The sequence below is a fragment of the Psammomys obesus genome, unplaced genomic scaffold (assembly GCF_907164565.1).
Source record: "Psammomys obesus unplaced genomic scaffold, mPsaObe1.curated_primary_1811, whole genome shotgun sequence".
Taxonomy (NCBI): Eukaryota; Metazoa; Chordata; class Mammalia; order Rodentia; family Muridae; genus Psammomys; species Psammomys obesus.
The window spans coordinates 4405726-4425563 of record NW_026596443.1 but is presented as its reverse complement, the minus strand read 5'-3'; the positions used below and the strand labels follow the sequence as shown (position 1 = coordinate 4425563).

The window sequence follows — 19838 nt, the reverse complement described above, 5'->3', positions numbered from 1 at the left end:
AGGAACAATCAAAATTGACAATCCCCCTGGAATTTCCCACACCGGGTTGCTCAGTGCATCAGTCACGCCTTGGTGGCAGTGGAAGGCACACCATCATTAACATTGGTCCCAACACAGCCTGTCAAGGGACGTGTGTTAAGAATGTGTGTGCAGCTCCTTGAGAACACGTTTTCCCTCCCACCCCTCTCTGTCTTGCCATACCATGCAAGCTCAAACATCCTGAATCAGCCCTCTCCTTCCCCTCAGTTCGAAGGGGGTCTCTGAGCTCCTGTCTCCTCTGTTGTATTGTTAGGGGCCGTGTTGGGTCATCTTTTGTATAGAGATGATGACCCTGATTGTGACCCTATTTGACTTATCAGTAAGGTTTTGGAGGAGGAGGAGGGCTGGTTAACCCAGGGGCCTGGCGCTTTCCAGCAGGGCGACCTGACTGCACCTTCAATCTCTAGCTTTAACCCCTTCCACAGGGCTCCACGCGGACTGGACCAGGACAGAAATGCCACTCCAGGCGACCCATCTAGTCCTCAGTCTCAGGAAGCTAATTAGTCCCAACAGTTATGGTGGCAATGCTTGATCAGGAACCAAGGGAGACTCAGCCTCCAGCCCCCACCCCCACTCCCGCACCTTGTGTGAGCGAGTTAGAGAAGGAAGCTGAGGTCTTGACCTCCCTTAGAAGCCCTCATGGCTGTGCTGTCTCCTCCCCTCTAAAACCTAGAAAAGAGACTCAACGCTTGGTGAGATCTGAGAATAGGTGAGGTGTCTTAAGGCACCCACTGCGCCTTGCATCCGATATCAGATCCTCCCACCCCAGATAACAGGCCAAGCGCCCAGAAATAATGAGCCACCAACTCTGAGCCGCAGGTCTCCCATCCCTCAGGACATCTCTCAGTACCCAGTCGTGAAATCCTTTTGGGCCAGCCCCAACTTGGAGGTCACCATTTCCACCACAGAGGCCCACACTCTTCTCACCACCCTCCACCTTCTTCGCCTCGGCCTGGGGTGGCAGGAAGGGAGGTGCTGGGCACTGGCCGTGAAAAGCAACCCCCCCCCACCCACACACCCCTCCCCTGTCCTGCTCAGAGAGAGCTGCACTGCGCCAGGGTGCGTGCAGGCCCAGTGGCATGCCGTCCACCGAGCCATGGAGCCCCAGCTGGGGCACGACGTCTTGGGACTACTCGGGCTCAGGCTTCCTGGACCAGATGGAGCTGTGCCCGGCCTGGGACCTGCCTTACCGCCACGCTATCATCCCAGCGCTCTACCTGGCGGCCTTCGCCGTGGGCCTGCCGGGCAACGCCTTCGTGGTGTGGCTGCTGGCCGGGCGGCGCGGGCCGCGGCGGCTGGTGGACACGTTCGTGCTGCACCTGGCGGCTGCCGACCTGGGCTTCGTGCTCACGCTGCCGCTGTGGGCGGCGGCGGAGGCGCTGGGCGGCCGCTGGCCCTTCGGCGCCGTCGCGTGCAAGCTCAGCAGCTCCGCGCTGGCGGCCACGCGCTGCGCGGGCGCGCTGCTCCTGGCGGGCATGAGCGTGGACCGCTACCTGGCGGTGGGCCGGCCGCCGAGCGCGCGGCCGCTGCGGACCCCGCGCTGCGTGCGAGCGGCCTGCTGCGGCGCCTGGGCGGCGGCCGTCCTGGCGGGGCTGCCCGCCCTGCTCTACCGCGAGCTGCAGCCGAGCCCGGACGGCCTGGGCAGCCGGTGCTCCGAGCGGCCCTCGGATGCGCTGCAGGGCCTCGGCCTGCTGCTGCTGCTGCTGACCTTCGCGCTGCCGCTGGCCGTCACCCTCGCCTGCTACTGCCGCGTGTCGCGCCGCCTGCCGCGCGTGGGCAGGGCCCGGAGCAACTCGCTGCGCATCATCGTCGCCGTGGAGGGCGTCTTCGTGGGCTCCTGGCTGCCCTTCGGCGTGCTGCGAGCCGTCTTCCACCTGGCGCGGCTCCGGGCGCTGCCGCTGCCCTGCTCGCTGCTGCTGGCGCTGCGCTGGGGCCTGGCCGTCGCCACCTGCCTGGCTTTTGTCAACAGCTGTGCCAACCCGGTCATCTACCTGGTGCTGGACCGCTCGTTCCGCGCGCGGGCCCGCTTCGGGGTGTGCTCGGCCGCCGGGCGCCGGGTGCGAAGGATCAGCTCGGCCTCGTCGCTCTCCAGGGACGACGGCTCGGTGTCCTGGGGCCGGTCCCCGAAGGCGAGCTCGGCCTCGGCGGCCTGGTAGTCTCCCCGGGGCGGCGAAGGGGAGCGGCCGCGGGGCTCCAAAGACGGGAACCTCACGGAGGGCGACCGTGCGCCCGGGGACTGTCCAGAGCTCTCTCGGAGCTAGCTGCTGAGGCTGGCTGTTCTCTCCGGCTGATAGGGGTGGGGAAGGGTCGAGGTGTTTCCCTAATTTTCCCCAGGGCAAGGAAGGCTGTGTGAGACACCCACCCGGGGAAGCAGCGTGGGTTCACCTGGTAGGTGGGAGGGAGGGGGTTCCCTTCTCTGTTTCAGTCTGTGTAACTCAGCCCAACATCCAACCAGACTCTCTCGGGCCTTTTTTTGTCCCTGACTATTCTGCCCCCTGCAAGAGCCTTTGCCCTCTGCGCCAGCCCTCTAGCAACGCCACCGCAAAGATGGTCTGTACTCCCTGAGGAGTGACAGCGCGCGCTCTGGTCATCGCTGTGGTTGCCTGTACCCTACCTCATCCTCAATTCGGATTTTTGTTTTCAGAGGCTCACGAACGACACGGGGGAACCAACCAGGGTGTGCGCTGCCCAGTGCGTCCTTCACAGTACCCCCCCCCCCCCGTGTGGCGACCCTCTTCCCTTCCGGAGGCGCTGGGGACTCACTCTGGAAATTGTTCTGGCCTTCCTTCTAAGAGTGCTGGGATCTGAAACTTTTCAGTGGGTGTTCGGATCCCCTCTCTCAGCCAGGGACCCCAGGTTCTTCTGTGTGTTCACATTTTAATAAAAACTTTTGTTAGCTCTGGTTGGCAACCGTGTTCTGACTTGCACAGCGAGAGCGAAATGGATGCCAGAAGGTGTGCCACACAGTCAGGCCAACCTCAACTCGGTAGTTTAGGCACTTCAGGGGAGGGCCCGGGCACCCGAGAGTGTCTTTTAAAAGGCTTCTCATAGCTTGAAGGGGGGAAAGTGAGGAAGATGTTCAGCATCTGCCTGCCAGGCGTCATTTCAAAGAAGAGATGCGTAATTTTGATTTTTAAATGTGGTCCGGCACTGCCCCCCCCCCCCCCATGCTCATGGGAGCCCTTCCAGTACAAATGTTTGGAATTAACCATTGCAGACTCTGGTTTATCCTTTGAGGCTTCTGCAAGGTTTAGAAAGTAAATGGTTTTTATTGGGCCTGGAAACGTTTTGATCATTGAGGGAAAGGGATTCCCCCCGCCCCCAGACTGTTCTTGAGCCAGCTCGTGGAGTGCCCCCACAGACCGGTGTTCAGTGCTGGGCTGGGTCTGAAGATGACATTCTCTCAGGCTTCCTGACCTCCTCACCCCTGCATTCTCGCTGGAATACTTAGCATCATGGCCTACCTGACCCCGTCCTGCGGCTGCTGTTGTCAAAAAGAACATCTCTGTACACCCCCCCTATACGCTCCTATACGCAACAAGCTTACAGCCTGGGTCGCCAGGCCGGGCAGATGCACTTCAGGCACGTTGGAGTCTAAGAGCCCCTCTGTACCACAGTCCTTCCTATCCTTACCGTCAGTCCCTGAAGTGAGGGCCCCAGAGTTCCGGACAGGGGTACTGACCCTCGTCAAAGTGTGTGTCAAGACTGAAGCTTACAGAGCAGATGTGGTTCGAGGCTGCTGGGCCGAGCTCCCCTCCACGTTCATCTCTGCTTTCTCAGCTGAGCTCCATGAAAGCAGAAGACTGGAGGCTTCTCAAGCCCATGGGAAGTTTCTTCATCCTCCCTCCTGCAGGGTTTACTGAAAGCTGACCACCCCCTCCCCCCAGCACAGAACTGTGCCCAGCGTGAAGAACAGTTCCCTCTCGGGGTGCAGCCCTCAGCTGGGCTGTCATGTGCTCCTCAGAAATCTTCCCTCCTTCTGTGGAGCATGAGTTCCCTCTTCCTGGTGAGGGAGACGAGGCGTGGATGCAGGGGCTAAGAACAGGTTGTGGGGGGAGAACAAACTAAAGTTTCTTAGCAAGCAGTTGGTCCATCTTCATTAAAAACTTTAAAGGCGAGCGTAGCCCACCCCCTCAAATGTCCATACCCCTCAGCCTTATAATATTTCACTTCTCCCTGCCCCAGTTCAATAATCCTACACAGTGAGAACCCGATTGCTGAGTAAGAAGTTTCTAAAGATTTAAACCTAGAAGGGAAAAAATCCTAAATGTCCAAATGCAATGCTATGCTTTCGTGACTATGATAGACTAAAATGCAAATTTTAAGATGTCATTCAAGGAGGATTCCAAAAATACTGGCTATATGTTTCCAAGAGGAAGAAAAAATTTCAGAAGTTCAATGAGTCCTTGTGCTTTGATTTGAAGGATGTGAGATCATCAGCACTGGTTTTGTTGAGGGAAAATATTATACGTCTCTTAGTTTTCTTGCTGTGACAAAACACTATGACTAAAAACAACTTGGGGGTGGGGGGAAGGTTTATTTCAACGTACAGTCCCACCTCAGTCCCACTAAGGGAAGGAAAGGCCAGAACTCAAAACAGAGCAGTACCCTGAGGCTGGAGCTGCTGTGCAGGGCATGGAGTGCTGCTCGCTGCTTTGGTCCTCGTGCCTCGCTGAGTCTAATTTCTTAGACATCCAGGAGCAGAGGCGTCACTACCCACAAAGGGCTGGGCCCTGAGACACCAACCACTGATTAAGAAAACACTTCCTCAGGCTTGCCAGCAGGCCAGACTGGTGGGGGGGGGGGTGGTATATATTCCCGATGACCCTAGCTTGTATCAAATTAGCCAGCACAGTCTCCTTTGGATCAACACTATCTTTTGTTCTTTCTCATCCCACCATGGGTAGGAGCGCTGTTCACTAATAGAACACCAGCTGTTTACTTATTTGCTTATTTGACTCTCGCACCAGAACATGCACCACTCCATGGATCCAGGGCATCTTGTCATTTGATTTCGTGCTGTATCTCCAGTGCCTAGAGCACTGTGCCCATGCAGCAGGTGTTAACTACTGCTAAATGAGTGACTGCGGGGACTGCGTCATCCTGTGACATAATGTGACAAGTGAAAGAAATGATGCTGCCTTCTGTATATAGTAGTTGCACTTTATTAAAGGGCACAGAGTTCGTCTAGAAGAAAGTGCAATAAATGTAAGCAATAGCGGTGTTAGAATAAGAGAACCATGGAATAGAACCTGCATTTCTTTTGGAAAATGTATATAAGCATTTTAAGGGCTGCTAGCGTCCACTGATGCTCCCAAAACAAAGAAGCTAAAATTAGACCAGGGCCTGGTTCCCCTATGTTCTCATTCATGCCCGTCTCTGGGCCCCTCACCCAGGCTTCTAAGCTGAAGCTGGGGCTGATCGTATCTGCTCTGCTGTATCACAGATCAAAGGAAATGATGTTCTTGAAAGTGCTTTGTAAGTGATGGTATTTTAGACAGATGTGCCCTAAGAGCACATCCTGGGGCTAACATGTTCCAGGCCCTGCTCTCCCTCCCCATCTTTTTACTGTGGAAAGACCTAGGGGGTTGCCCTGGAACTGAAAAGGTCAACATCTGGCCTGAGGCTGTAACTCAGCAATAGATCCCTTACCTAGCAGGTAAAAAGCTAGGTTCAGTCATGGGGAGGGAGTGGAGGAGGGTAGGGGGAGCAGGGCAGGGAGGCAAGGGGAGAGAAGAAGAGAGAGAAAACCCACATCCAGGCAAAGGCTGGCATGTGGCCCTGTGCTGATCTCAATTTGCCTCTTGTGACTAATTCTGACCTTTCTCCTCACCTCCCTCAACCCCACGGGTCTGTTCTCGGGGCACAGTGTGGGAACTGGGGCCCAGACTGATGAGTGATCTGGGGAGTTCAGAAGGCTGGCAGAGCCAGGGTGTGTGCTGGTGATGTGTGATATGACTCAATTCCCCTCCCCACTGAGGGCAGAGGGACCCTGGACACTGTGTAGGCATCTTGTTTGTGGGGTTTTCTCAGGTCTCAGTCCCTGCTCTCCCTGGGCTGAGAAGCGTGCAGGAAACAACCTACACTCCCCACCTGACCTCAGACTCGCAACTGGGACAACAGATGACTGGATCAGAAAATTCTGGTGACTTGGAGGAAAGGAGGAAGCAAAGGTGTGAAATTACTCTCCCTCTCCGTTAGCTTCAAGATCAGAAATAATTCACACGTTTGTATTCCTCTGACTGAGACTTGTGTTTACAAAACAGCACATTTTAGCACTGCGGGCTAGTTTTGTTCACTCACACCAAGGCAAATAATAATAATAATTCTCTCACAGGCGTGCCTTCCATTTCTGGACTATAGTTCGTTCCAGGTGTAGTCAAGATGACAACCAAAAATAGTCACCACAGAATTCATGCCGAGCACCGAACTGAAAACATGGTCAAAACCCGACCCTCAGGTTTATGTTCACGCATCTGTGCTGTTTCGCCTTTGTTGGGGACTGCTTGTCGCAGCAGGTGATCGTTAATGTAGTCATTCCTCATCAAAATGCTGACAAACAGACAGACGAAATAAAGAACAAAGCCAGGAGGTGGTGGCACACGCTCTTAATCCCAGCACTCAGGAGGCAGAGGCAGGTGGATATCTCTGAGTTAGAGGTTAGCCTGGCCTGCAGAGTGAGTTCCAGAACAGCCAGGGCTACACAGAGAAACCCTGTCTCAAAAAACCAGAAGAGAGAATAAATGACCAAGTCCTCAGACTTAGACGGGACATTTATGTCAATCCTCCCAGTGAGGATCACAGAACAGCAAGAAGAGTGGAGCGGAAGAGTGCTGGGACAGGCTGCTGCCTTATGGACATGACATGGCTGTTGCATACACAAATTGGTAACTGCTGTGGTCGCCTGCCCAAGATCAAGTCAGGTAAAGGCTCCAGCAGGGAGGTAGGGCCTCCAGTTGTTAACCTCACTGGGGCACTGTTGGCAGTTGACAGCTGCGGAGGAGGGAAAAGCCACTTTTCTTGGGCAGTGGCTGCTGGTGACCAGCCGTGCCTCAGTGCATGACATCTCGCCCATCTGTAGATGGCACCGCCGACTACACTCAGTGGGTTATAAAGAAGAGGGCACGAAGTTAGGAGACAGATGTGTTGGGAGCCCCCGGAGAGAACTGGAGGAGGGGGTAGGGATGGGTATAATTAGGATGCATTAGATACATGTATAAAATTTTTAGAAAATGCGAAATACAGAAAGGGAAAATGTGAAGAAAAACATGAATAAATATATTCTATCACAGAATATAGAGCATATTTGTCTTTTCCTTTCTTAAGAGTTATTTTCATCCTCTCTCTCTCTCTCTCTCTCTCTCTCTCTCTCTCTCTGTGTGTGTGTGTGTGTGTGTGTGTGTGTGTGTGTCCACAGAAGCCAGAGGAGGGATTTGGAAAAGCAATTGTGAGCTGTCTGGTACGGGTACCAGGAACCAAGCTCTGCAAGAGCAGCAAGTGCGCTTAACTACTGAGCCATCCTCCAGCCCTGAGCATACTTCTCTATACATAAAAATGTACATATATATATATATATTCCTATATATACATATAGTTAGTTAGTTATAGAAAAGAATTAACATATATAGTTCTTTTTCTACATAAGTTGGGGCCAATTTATATAGACAATCATGAGTCTGTTGTGCTTACAAGTATGTGTAGTTTCTGGCTCAAGCTTGTTATTCAGTGGTTGTCTGTTAATATAGGTGCCTCTGTGTGTATGTGAAAAATAACACTAGGGCTTGAACCAAGGCCTTTACCCTTGCTAGGCAAGTTCTCTACCATCAAACTACAGTCTTGACCCTGATGCTATATGTAATACACGTTATAGCCCAGGCTAGCCTTGAATTTATTATTTTTCTTCCTCGGTCTGAGTACTGGGACTGTGCTGTGCTCCCTGTGTTTAGGGTGCAGTGTGCTTTTCTTATGTAATAATGCTCCATTTCATTGTGTCCTTAGATATTGGTTTAAAACGTTTTTTAAATTACATTACATTGTAAGCTGCTCATACTTTTACTTTTTTTGTGGTGTGAGGCCAGGGTTGGCCTTCAACTCATGATCCTCCAGCCTCAGCTTCCCTGCTATTACAGGGATGTGCTACCATGCCCAGCTACTTTTTCAAGTTTTACTCAAATAATTTAACCTAATAATTCAGGATAAGCTTTTTTTTTTTTCCCACAAAACTCTTTATGCCCAGAAGCCAGGATGAGGCAGGAAGATCATGAGTTTAAGGATACTGAGTTACACAGTATGATCCTTTTGGGGGAGAGTGAGCCCATTCTCAACCCTGGACAAACTGCTGGAAGTGAAACTATTCATTTTTTAAAGAATCTCTTTGTGTAGCTCAGTCTTGAACTCAGAATCCTCAGCCTCCACGTGCTGGGGGTTTAGGAGTGTACCCCCACACTGACCCTTAAAGCAAACTTACTCATTAGAAAGTCTGAGCAGCCTGAGATTTGTGTGAGGCGGGGGCTGGGAGTTGTGGTTTGACCCAGGGAGATGTGACAGACAGGGGTGATTCATACTAGCTTTCCTGACTGCCCTCCGTGATGTGCACACTCCCGGCCTCCCTTCTGCATGCCTGCCCCAAACAAGTCTGGTTGGGGACCCCTACTCTAGACTCCAGAATCATGAAGTCCCAGCCTAGTGTGACTAGCTTACCAGATCACCAACCCTCTCTCCTCCTTCCCCCTCCCCCCTCCTTTAAACAAAGCCTTCTTTTTTGCTCAACTCAGTGCCCCATCTCCTCAAGCCTCCACCTCTAAAATTATTATTACTACAGTTAAAGCTGTGATAGTGAGAGTAAAAGAACTCGAGGCCCTCTGCTCTAAGTGCAAGAATTTCCCCATTTGTACATCTTCTTTACAATCCTTCTCATCTGTGGTCACGTGTTACACGCCTGTGCTCACATGCTGTTTGGCTTATTTTTCTTTTTAGATTTATTATTTTATGTGTATGGTGTTTCGCCTGCAGGTGTGTGTGTGTGTGTGTGTGTGTGTGTGTGTGTGTGTGTACTATGTGTGTGCTTGGTGCCCGAGGAGGTCAAAGGGGGTATCAGGTCTCCTGGCACAGAGTCCTAAAGTCACTAAAGTCACAGATGGTCCTTAGCTGCTGTGGGTGTTGAGAATTGAACCCAGGTCCTGAGCAAGAGCAGCCAGTGCTCTTAATCTCTAAGCCACCTTTTTAATCCCTTTTACAGAGCACTCTACACTTTTTTTCTATGTCTCAATATAGATTTCAGAACTGTCACTCTGAAAGCTTTGTTCTGTGGCTAGACTATAGTATCATCCCTCCTTTTCCAGGCATTAAAATTACTCAAGAGATTTTGCTCTTATAACCGTGCTGGCATGAGTATCTTCCTCCTCCAGTTGGGAAACAGCGTGGGGACATTTGAGTCAAAAGTGAACAGACATCTGGGTAGTTTCCAGATTCTGGCTATTGAAAAAAAAAAAGTTGCTATGAACATGGTTGAGAAATGGATACAGAAAGTGTGGTACATTTACGAAATGGAATACTACTCAGCAATTAAAAACAAGAAAATCATGAAATTTGCAGGCAAATGATGGGAACTAGAAAAGATCATCCTGAGTGAGGTATTCCAGAAGCAGAAGGACACACATTGTATATACTCACTTATAAGTGGGTATTAGACATATAATATAATATAATATAATATAATATAATATAATATAATATAATATAATATAATATAATATAATATAATATAATATAATATAATATAGATCTGTACACCTAAAGAAGCTAAGCAAGAAGGAGGACCCTGGGTAAGATGATCAATCCTCACTCAGAAAGGTAAATCGGATGGACATCAGAAGAGGGAGCAAACATGAAACAGGACAGGAGCCTACCACAGAGGGCTGTTGAAAGACTCTACCCAGCAGGGTATCAAAGAAGATGCTGAGACTCATAGCCAAGCTTTGGGCAGAGTGCAGGGAATCTTATGAAAGAAGGGGGAGATAGACCTGGAGAGTACAGGAGCTCCACAAGGAGAGCAACAGAATCAAAAATTCTGGGCACAGGGGTCTTTTCTGAGACCGATACTCCAACCAAGGACCATTCATTGAGATAACCTAGAACCCCTGCACAGATGTAGCCCATGGCAGTTCAGTGTCCAAGTGGGTTTCCTAGTAATGGGAAACAGGGACTGTCTCTGACAGGAACTGATTGGTCTGCTCTGTGATCACCTCCCCCTGAGCAGGGAGCAGCCTTACCAGGCCACAGAGGAAGACAATGCAGCTAGTCTGGATGAGACCTGATAGGCTAGGGTCAGAAGGAAGGGGAGGAGGTCCTCCCCTATCAGTGGATTTGGAGAGGGGCATGAGAGGAGATGAGGTAGAGGGTGGGATTGGGAGGGGATGAGGGAGGGATACAAAGTGAACAAACTGTAATTTATAAAATAAATAAATAATTTTTTAAAAAAGTGAACAGACACTTGCTGTCTGCCCCTCGTCTGGGCTCTTCCCCTTTGCTGGCCTGAGTGACTGACTGTCTCAGGCAGAAGACAGAACTCTCAACAGCAGTGACTGTGGACTGGTGAAACTATATCCTGAAAGCACTTCAAAAAGCAGCACAGTGCTAACCAAAGCAGGGCTGACTTTTGCCGCCATAGCCTGGGTTCAAGCCAGAGCTCTGAATCTCAGTCCTTGTGACTTTGGCTAACTTAGCCGTTCTCCTCCTCCTCACAATCCTTGTCTGTGAGTCAGGGATCATTTCTATCTGTTATAGGGCAGATGAAAGGGTTAAATGGTTCGTATGTGGAGAACTTAGAATTATCCTGAACATAGTAGCATTGTATGTGCCATAACTGCCAGTAGTAAAGTAACAACAGAGTATTTGCTGAGTGGCATTGAATGCTACTGTCGCTATCACCTCTCAAGTTCACCGAGTGAATGAAACTCTTATTTTGAGAGTCCATTTTCTGGTAAGCAAGGCCATGGAGCTACTGAAGCGATACACTCCCAATTCTTCAAGACGATGGTTGATAATCTGAGTCTCCATCCATTCACAAAAAGACAGAAAATGTGGAGTTAGTAGTACAGAAGAAGGAAATAAAAAAGCTTGCTGGCCCTTAGCTTGGGGTAAAAGAAAAAAAAATTCCCACTGAAATGAAAACTTATGTGATGAATTCTGTTCTGTGAATTGGTCTCTTTTGTGTTTCCTGGGTTTCTAGAAAGTGACTGGTCAGTGTGTCCCCGGTATTGAAGCTCATGAGTAGACTAAGGACACTGTCTCCCAGCTCAAAATTTCCTTCTAGGGGCTAAAGAGACAGCTCAGCCCTTAAGAGTACTCACTGAAAACTGGGTTCATTTCTCAACACCCAAGTGGTGGCTCATCATGGAGGCTCAGGACCATCTGTAACTCTAGTGCCAGGGGATCTGACGCCCTCTTCTGGCCCCCACAGGTACTAGGCACATAAACAACCATGCACATAAAATAAAATTACAACTTTATTCCTTATTTATTTATTATTTCTTTACTTGCTTACGTATTTCTTTCCTTCCTTCCTTTCTTCTTCCTTCCTTTCTTTCTTTCCTTTCTTCTTTTTCTTCTTTCTTTCTTTCTTTCTTTCTTTCTTTCTTTCTTTCTTTCTTTCTTTCTTTTTCTTCCTTTCCTTTCTTTCTTTCTTTTTGAGACAGGATTTCTCTGTGTAGTTCTGGCTGTCCTGTAACTCACTCTGTAGTCCAGGCTGGCCTCAAGCCTGCCTCTGCCTCCTGAGCACTGGGATTAAAGGCATGTGCCACCATGCCCGGCTTAAAATTTTATTTTTAAAAATTGCCTTCTAGAGCTCAGAATGAACCCTGAGATGAGGGAACCTTCTCCACAATGACACCTCCACTGAAGTGCCATGCCCCACACGGACAGTCTGCTGCCCCTGTCCCAACACTGGGATAGATCAGAAGGCTTCTTGGGGTTGGATCAAAAGCCTTCCTGAACCCCTATAGCTCAAAGATTCCAAGCGTCCCACCTACCATGTCCCTTCTCCAGACATTTATTTAGCATATTGCTTTTCTTAAATATTTTTAAAAAGTATCAACAGGAAATACAGGGCCATGTTAATAATTACTAAGTCTAGTGCTAGGGATATCACTCATCTGGTACAGGGCTTGTCAAGCGTGCTCAGACCCCTGGGTTTGAGTCCCAGTACACTACCAGCCAGGGATGATGGCTCACACCTAAGCACTTCGGAGATATAGGCAGAAAGATCAGAAGTTCAAAGTCATCCTCGACTAATCAGCAAGTTTGGGGCCAGCCTGAGCTACATAAGACCTTGTCTCTCTCAAAAAAAAATTATTTTCTAAGTCTACATGATTGGTAAAGGGGAAGTCATTAGACAGACTGAACCCTCCCTCTATGCCCCATTCCGCCACCAGCAGCTCCCCACCAGAACTCCTCAGTACCTGTGTCTGTGAGCAAATAGATACTGAGCTTTGACCTGAGTGAACTCTCAGAGGACTGGAGATGCGCCAGGGTTGAGGTCAGAGCTCGGAGGCAGAGGGAGGCAGGAGTCACACATGGCCCATTTCCAACAAGGAGTCAGCTATCGCCTGACCTTGGTGAAAACCCACCTTCCTCTTTTCCCACCATGCCTAAGATATCTTAAGAGCGTCCAAAAATGGGGGTTTTAATTTGGTTCTGATGGACCCAGCTGTAGCTCCGGCTCAGCCCCCAACACAGGAGGTATGTGGCCTTTTGAAGCCGCCTAGTCACTAAGCCACAGGAAGTGGAAGATGGTTACTGCAAACAGGTCTGGATCTTCAAAAATATAACCATGCAGAAATCTAAGTGTTTTTTCCTGAGGGTTAGAAGTGAGGAAGAAGAAAATAGGGTAATTTTTTTAGACTGGAAATGTAAGAAAACATCTCTTTAAAAATCACCATTTATTGGATGTTTCCCACAGGCAAAGCATAATGCCTAGAAGTGTTTTATGTGCATGGGTTCACTGTCACAGCCCCAAAGGTGGGGGTGGGGATGAGGGCTCCAACGTCTACTTTACAAAGGACAAAACTGAAGATCTCTGACATGGTTTCCTACAGCTTTTCACAGGGTAGGCAGGTGCTCTACCACTGAGCTACACTCCCAGCCCCAAGCATACACTTGTAGTGTTGTGTCCTCAATCACCGACCTGATCCACTCACCATCATAAAAGGTAAAATGGTGCTAACCCCTGCTGGCTCGCACCCTCCCTTAGGAGGCATCAGCTCTCTCAGATCTTTTGAAAGTTTTTTTTAAAGAATTTTAAAATTTTTATTTATTCATTATGTATACAATATCTGCATGTACAGCTTCAAATCAGAACAAGGCACCAGATCTCATTACAGATGGTTGTGAGCCACTGTGTTAAGAGCAGCCAGTGCTCTTAACCTCTGAGCCATCGCTCCAGCCCCAATCTTTTGAAAATTTAATTGTTCTTAGTGATGTTATTTTTTTTTTTAATTACAGGGAAGATATTGTCTGAACTGAGCTCCCACACAGGAATCAGCAGGCCAGACCAATAGGATCACTCACTAACATTCAGCAGCATGGAATCAAATAAATTTCTCAGGAAGGAGAGACAAGAGACACATCCTCAAACTGTACATTTTTAACTGGCAAGATGAGCAAGTTCCACGGAGTTACCCCTTGGGGAAAGTAGGCAGAGTAACATGATGCCAGGCAGACGCTCACTCTCAGCCCCTCTCTGCTCTCTTTGCCCTTCCCCGCTGACAGACTCTCAGTGTACCAGGGTCTTATCTACATTTTAGAGGAAACCTCTTCCCTCTTCATGAGCCACACAGAGAAATCCTCCAGGGCCTTCACTAAACATATTATATTCTGTTTCTTAAAAGCAATAGAGCCAGCCCCTAGTGAGAATAAACACCCTCACGAAGACACAAAGACACGTGCCAAGGCCCGGTTGTCAGTCTGTAGCCCTCAGGTCAGTACCTCAGGTCCAGGATATGCCCCCTGGCCTGGAGAAGAACTCCATCTCTCCTCTGCCCGGGAGGAAACAGGCAAGATCAGACCAATGGGTTCCCCAGACCCCACTGCAGCTGACTTCAAGCAAGGCTTTCCCAAAAAACCCGGACAGCTTTTCCTGAGGGGCCTGTGGAAGGCTTAGAGCAGAACATCCTTGAGGTCTGGGTGTTCTGTCTTGGATGCAGCTCTAGATTAACATCTATCTCTCCACTACTGCCTTTAACTTTATCTCTAAAAAAAAAAAAAAAAGCAACACAGAATACAATTCACTCTTACCTTCTAGTTTCAAATCTTCCTAGGCTCCAGAAATGAGAGGATGATAGGAGCGCTCTGGCTTGGTGGAAGTTAGGCAAGATCTCGGGTTCGCAGCAAGAGAGGAGTCAGGTTTTGCCCTCCTGAGAGGAGGGATCCAAGTCTCTACTAGCATGGACACCGGAAGTAAGGAAGTGTCCCAGGCTTAGATAGACCCTCAGCCCTCTCCCCAACACTTCTACCCACCTCCTGTGGGTTGTTTTAGACCCACAGAAGACCCCGCATCAGACCAACTGTGCCCAGGACTAGGGGTAATTATCACCCCCTAATGGTCTCACCTGGGAGAATGAGCTTAAGTGGAGAAGAAGAAAGTATCAGTGACCAGTGATCCACACAGAACCCTAAGGACGCCTGTCTGTTGGCCTCTCAAGTTCCACAGAAGCCCAGAGGGCTAGGACAGAAGGGCTGGAGAGGAGGGGAAGATGAAACAGAAAAGGTGAAGAAAACATAAAAGAGAAGAAAGAGAGTGAGAGCCCTGGAGAGAACTCGGAAAAAAATCTAGAAACTAGACCAGAACTGATGGCCAGGGGGCTGGGCCTGCCCTGTCATCAGTAGCAGTGTCCTGGTCACTTTGATTGCTCTTCCTTGTGGCAGCCAAGCAAAGCCCCTGGCTTGGCCCCCAAGCCAGTCCTTTGCAGTTCATGGAGCTACCTACCCTCCTAGAACCCAGCCTGGACATGAAGATTCTAGCCATAGTTGTAGAGGCCTCCAGGCAGTGCCTGCTGGGGCCTGCCCCAGCTTGCAGGGTGCGGTCAGGAGAGGAAGCAGGGCTTGGCCCAGTCATTCTGGGGTTTCCAGAGAGCTTCTTGCCCAAACATTGACAGGACAGTGTCTGGGTGCTCTTACCCCACCAGACTTGTAGAGTCCATGAGGAGACTATGTGGTGTGAGCTCCCCCCTCTGCGAGGCCAGAGGATGGAAGGACAGGGCAAAGCAGCTTCTGAAAGGCAAGGCAGGAAGGACCTGGGGACCCTTCCCTCTGAAGGAGGCTGCTGGGGTACAGACAACATGCCCAGCTACCAGAGGGCTGTGAGAGCTCTACCTGCTTCTTCCTGCTTCTTGTGGGGAAGGGGGCATGGGAAGGTGGGCAAAAAGTCAGTTTCCAATCTCCTAGAAAGCCCATTTGCTAGAAGAGGGCCTTTGTCTCTTCAGCCAAAGCAGGAAGAAGAGAAAGTGGAACTTAGGTGACAGTCCTAATCTGTACCTTCCATGAACATACAGCTGGTCAGAGCGTGGGTCTCTGCTGCCAGAATTCCTGCTTCTCTAGCCCTGCCTTCTGCCCATGCTCAAGCCCCTTTGTGAGGCTCTAAGGCCTCCATTGTGAGATGGAACAGCAGCACAGATGCTTGACAGTTTTTTCTTTTTCCTTTTTGGGTGGGGCAGGGATTCTCTGTGTCTTGAAACTCAATTTGCAGTCCAGGGTGACTTAGAACTCAAGAGTTCTTCCTGCCCTTGACTTCCAAGTGCTGGGGTCAAAGGTGTACACACCTCCCCCATCCCAGCCAACTGCATGAGTTTTTTGACGAAATGATTCAAATATGTCTAGCCAATCTTTTTCATGACAAGTTGTATTTACAGCTTTTTATTTTTATTTTTAAACAGAAACATTTCCTTGTGGTGACATCTGTGGTGGCTGCCCTTTAAGACAACCCACACTTTCTAATTTCTCATACTGAGTTCCTCATCTTCTTTTGGGCTCATCTCATCTCCCTTCCCCAGCTCAAACCAAAGCTAAGAAGGATTTGCAGGATAGTAAACAACACAATGATGGTTGAGGACCAGCATTCTTGCACCTGACATATTTTATGCCTTAACCACTCAGCCCCTTTGGCATCTAACGGTTCTCAACAAATGCAGAGCTGCTGCACAGAAGCTCTGTCTTCACATTCTAAACCAACTTAGAGGCCATGAGCTTCTGGGCCTTAGTTTCCTCATCTGCCAGATGGTAACAGTAGCACAGCAACCATCAGCCTAAAAACTCAGACCATTGTGATGAGGTTAAGAGTCACTATGGCAACAAACCTCTGGGCAAGTTTATGCCCTCCGAGACTTCCATAGTAGGTAAACTGAGGTAGAAAGTCTCACCCTAAGGTGGACGGCACCTGGACAGCTATCTGCCTTCAAAGCTATCAACTTATGAATTGGGATATCAGCTCTGCAAGATATGAACTCTGTGGGAACAATTATTCAAGCTACAGCACATATAAATTGCTTTGATTTTGACCTAAGCAGGAACACCTCCCCCTTTAAAGTGAAGAATCTAAAGGCTTGGGGAAGGCTGGTAGGTTAGGGACCCACATCTTCAGTGCTCTAGGCTGCTGAGGTCCCTTGTAGACTGAAGGGTCCCACTCCCTAGACACATGGGACACAAGAATCCATCAAAGCAGGAGATTGGGGCCCAAAGCCCCTGTCCCTGCTGAGGTTCTGTCACTTCCCAAGGATACGCTGTGAAGTGGTTCCCCGGGACACACAGCATCTTCACTCCCGTTCTCAGCCTATGTCCATCATGTTCCTGACCCCCAGAGATTCCCATGCCTGCCAGCCCAAAACTGGCACTTCAGAAGGTTGTACTCCTCATCTAGAGAAAAGCTATCAGTGAGTGTGAGGTGGTGCCAAGGCTGGGGTCACAGGCTGTGTTTCGTAAACCACCTTATTCTGGAGTAGCCTTAGGTTAGCTACTTTTCATGTTGCTGTGATAAAACGCTTGACAAAGGCGACCTTTGTCAAGGAAGAGCGTTGGCTCGCAATTTGAGGGTACAGCCCCTCACAGTGAGGAGGACGGTGGCAGGAGTGGGAGGCAGCTGTTCACAGTGCATCCTTGGGAAAGAAGCACGGAAGTGTGGCTGTTCCGTTTGCTCACTTTAGATCCACCCTAAGACCCCAGCTCGTGAAATACTGTCACCCAAATTTAGAATGTCTCCTCAACTCAGTTAACCCAATCCAGACGCTCCCTGTAGAGATTCCCACAGGTCTCTCTGTCAGGTCATTCTAGATCCTGCCAAGATGACAATACTAGCTCTCACACGTCTACCTCTTGTCAACTTGACACAAATATTATCCTTTTAGAGTCATAACCTTCTACTTCTTGTCCTCATAGGCTCAGGGCTATATCATAAAGAAAAGTGCATTTAGTCTAACTTCAAAAGTTCCCCCATAATCTTTAGCCGTTCCAACACTGTTTAAAAGTCCAGTCTTTTCTGATATCAAAGGCACTCTCTTGAGCTCCATTTAAATAAAAATAAATTATATATTGCCAATATACAATTACATGGAATAAATATTCAATAAATATGGAATGGGGTCATAGGAAGAAATGATGGGACCAAAGAAAAACCAAAACCCCAGCAGGGAAAACACCAAATCCTGTAGCAACATGTCTGGCATCTGGGGCTTTTGATAGAATCTTTGGATTTCATAGGGCTTAGGAATGTCTCTCCATTTCTCCTGCCTATAAAACATAGTCTTTTTTTCTGGGCTGGTTCTATTTCTTGACAGATGTCCCATTGTATTGGTCAGAGTTCTCTAGAGTCATAGAACTTCTGGAATGGATCTTTCTCTCTCTCTCTCTCTCTCTCTCTCTCTCCATATATATGATTAATTGGAATGACTTACAGGCTGTAGTCCAGCTAATCTAACAATGGCTAGCAGTGGATGAAAAGTCCAAGAACCTAGTAGCTGCTCAGTCCCACAAGGCTGGATATCTCAGTTGGTCTTCCATATTATGCTGCAATCTCAAAGAAAGAGGCTTCAATGCCAGTGAAGAAATGGATGGCTAGCAAGGAAAGGGCAAGCAGGCATAGAGGAAATGCTTCCTTCTTCTATGTTCTTATATTGACTTCCACCAGAAGATATCATCCATATCTAGAGTCTTCTCAAGATTTCAATTAAAGGGGTGTTTCTTCCTGCCTTAAGATCCAGACCAAGGGCCTGGAGAGATGGCTCAGAGGTTAAGAATACTGACTGCCTTCCAAAAGGTCCCGAGTTCAATTTCCAGAAACCAAATGAGATTTGGTGCCCTCTTCTGGCCTGCAGGCACACATGCAGGTGAACAATCTGTTTATAATAAATAAATAAATCTAAGCAAACAAAAAACAGATCAAAGGCGTATGTCTTCCTGCCTTGGGATTGGATCAAAGATGTGTGTCTTTCTACCTCAAAGGTCAGGATTAGAAGTGGATTAAATGAAGCAGAAAAATCTCTCACAGGTGTGTCCTTCATTTTTGGATTGTAGTTCATTCCAGATATAGTCAAGTTGGCAACCAAGAATAGCCATCACACCCATGCTCTTGGCACACACACACACACACACACACACACACACACACACACCCACCATCATTGGACTTTGGGCTTTGGGTGTAACAGTTTCTTATTGAGGTTTTGAGTAAGAAATCCTTTCACTGGCATTTTTGGTTCAGGCTCTTTGGGTAAGTTTGCATTTTCACAAATTGGAACTTTCATTCGGTGAGATCTTGATTTTAGGAAACTTTTCCTATTTTCCCAACATAGTGCTGGCCATCTCTGTCCCAACAGAGCTCACAGAGATCCACCTGCCTCTGCTTCCTGAGTGCTGAGGTTAAAGGTGTGCAGCACCACAGTTGGTAGGAATTTGTTCTTAATGGTGCTGATCTCTTTAACAATTACTGCTATTTAACACATCCCTTGTTGATAACCTTAAACTTGTATCCACATATTCCCTTCCAAACTTTACATTTTTTTTTTTTTTTCTGTTCTTCCTCACAGCAGATCTGAATAAGAGCTGGGAGCAACCCACAGCGTGATCTTGTCTTGAGAATTCTCCCATCGAACAAGTTAGGATGTTCCTTGTCAATTCAGCCTCATTCAAGTTCTTAAGGCCCAGGCAGAACAAAGGCAGATTCTTTGCAGAATGTAACTAGTCTAGAGCCTGTTCCTGACGGAATCCTTGATCCTGTGTGAAACGTCATAAGTTGGAACACCACTGCTCAGTTCTTCAGAATTTCATTGTATTGGTCAGAGTTAGAATTTCATCACTGTGAAGAGATAGCATAACCAAGGTAACTCTTGTAAAGGACAACATTCTAATCGGGGTTGGCTTTCAGCTTCAGAGGCTTATTCCATTAATCTCATGGTGGGAAGCATGGTAATGTGCATGGTGCTGGAGAAGGAGCTGACAGTTCTACATCTTGATCAGCAGGCAGAAGGGAACTGTGTGCCACACTGGGCAGAGCATAGGAAGACATATTTGACATATTCTTATTGAAGCATAGGAGACATCGAGGCCTGTCCCCACAGTGGCACACTTCCTCCAACTAGACTACACCTACTCCAAAGAGGCCGTATCTCCTAATAGTGCCACTCCCTGTGGGCCAAGCGTTCAAACACACGAGTCTATGGGCATCATTCATTCCTATTCAAACCAACACACTGGCCTTCTAAACTCCCACCAGAATGGGCCCACTAAGTTCTGTTAACAGTATTGTCATGCTATGG

The 19838-nt window shown here is 48.7% G+C and overlaps 1 protein-coding gene across 1 annotated transcript; it reads left to right on the top strand.

Moving 5' to 3' along the window:
* The first annotated feature begins 1118 nt into the window (after window positions 1-1118).
* Window positions 1119-2935, top strand: Gpr25 (G protein-coupled receptor 25). Its single transcript, XM_055598180.1, has one exon. It carries the CDS (start codon window positions 1119-1121, stop codon window positions 2193-2195), a length of 1077 nt encoding a protein of 358 aa, XP_055454155.1. The 3' UTR covers window positions 2196-2935.
* Window positions 2936-19838: the final 16903 nt, after the last annotated feature.

What these genes read in the sequence shown, in the direction of transcription:
- Gpr25 (XM_055598180.1), top strand. Translation starts at nt 1,119, where the DNA reads ATGCCGTCCACCGAGCCATGGAGCCCCAGCTGGGGCACGACGTCTTGG.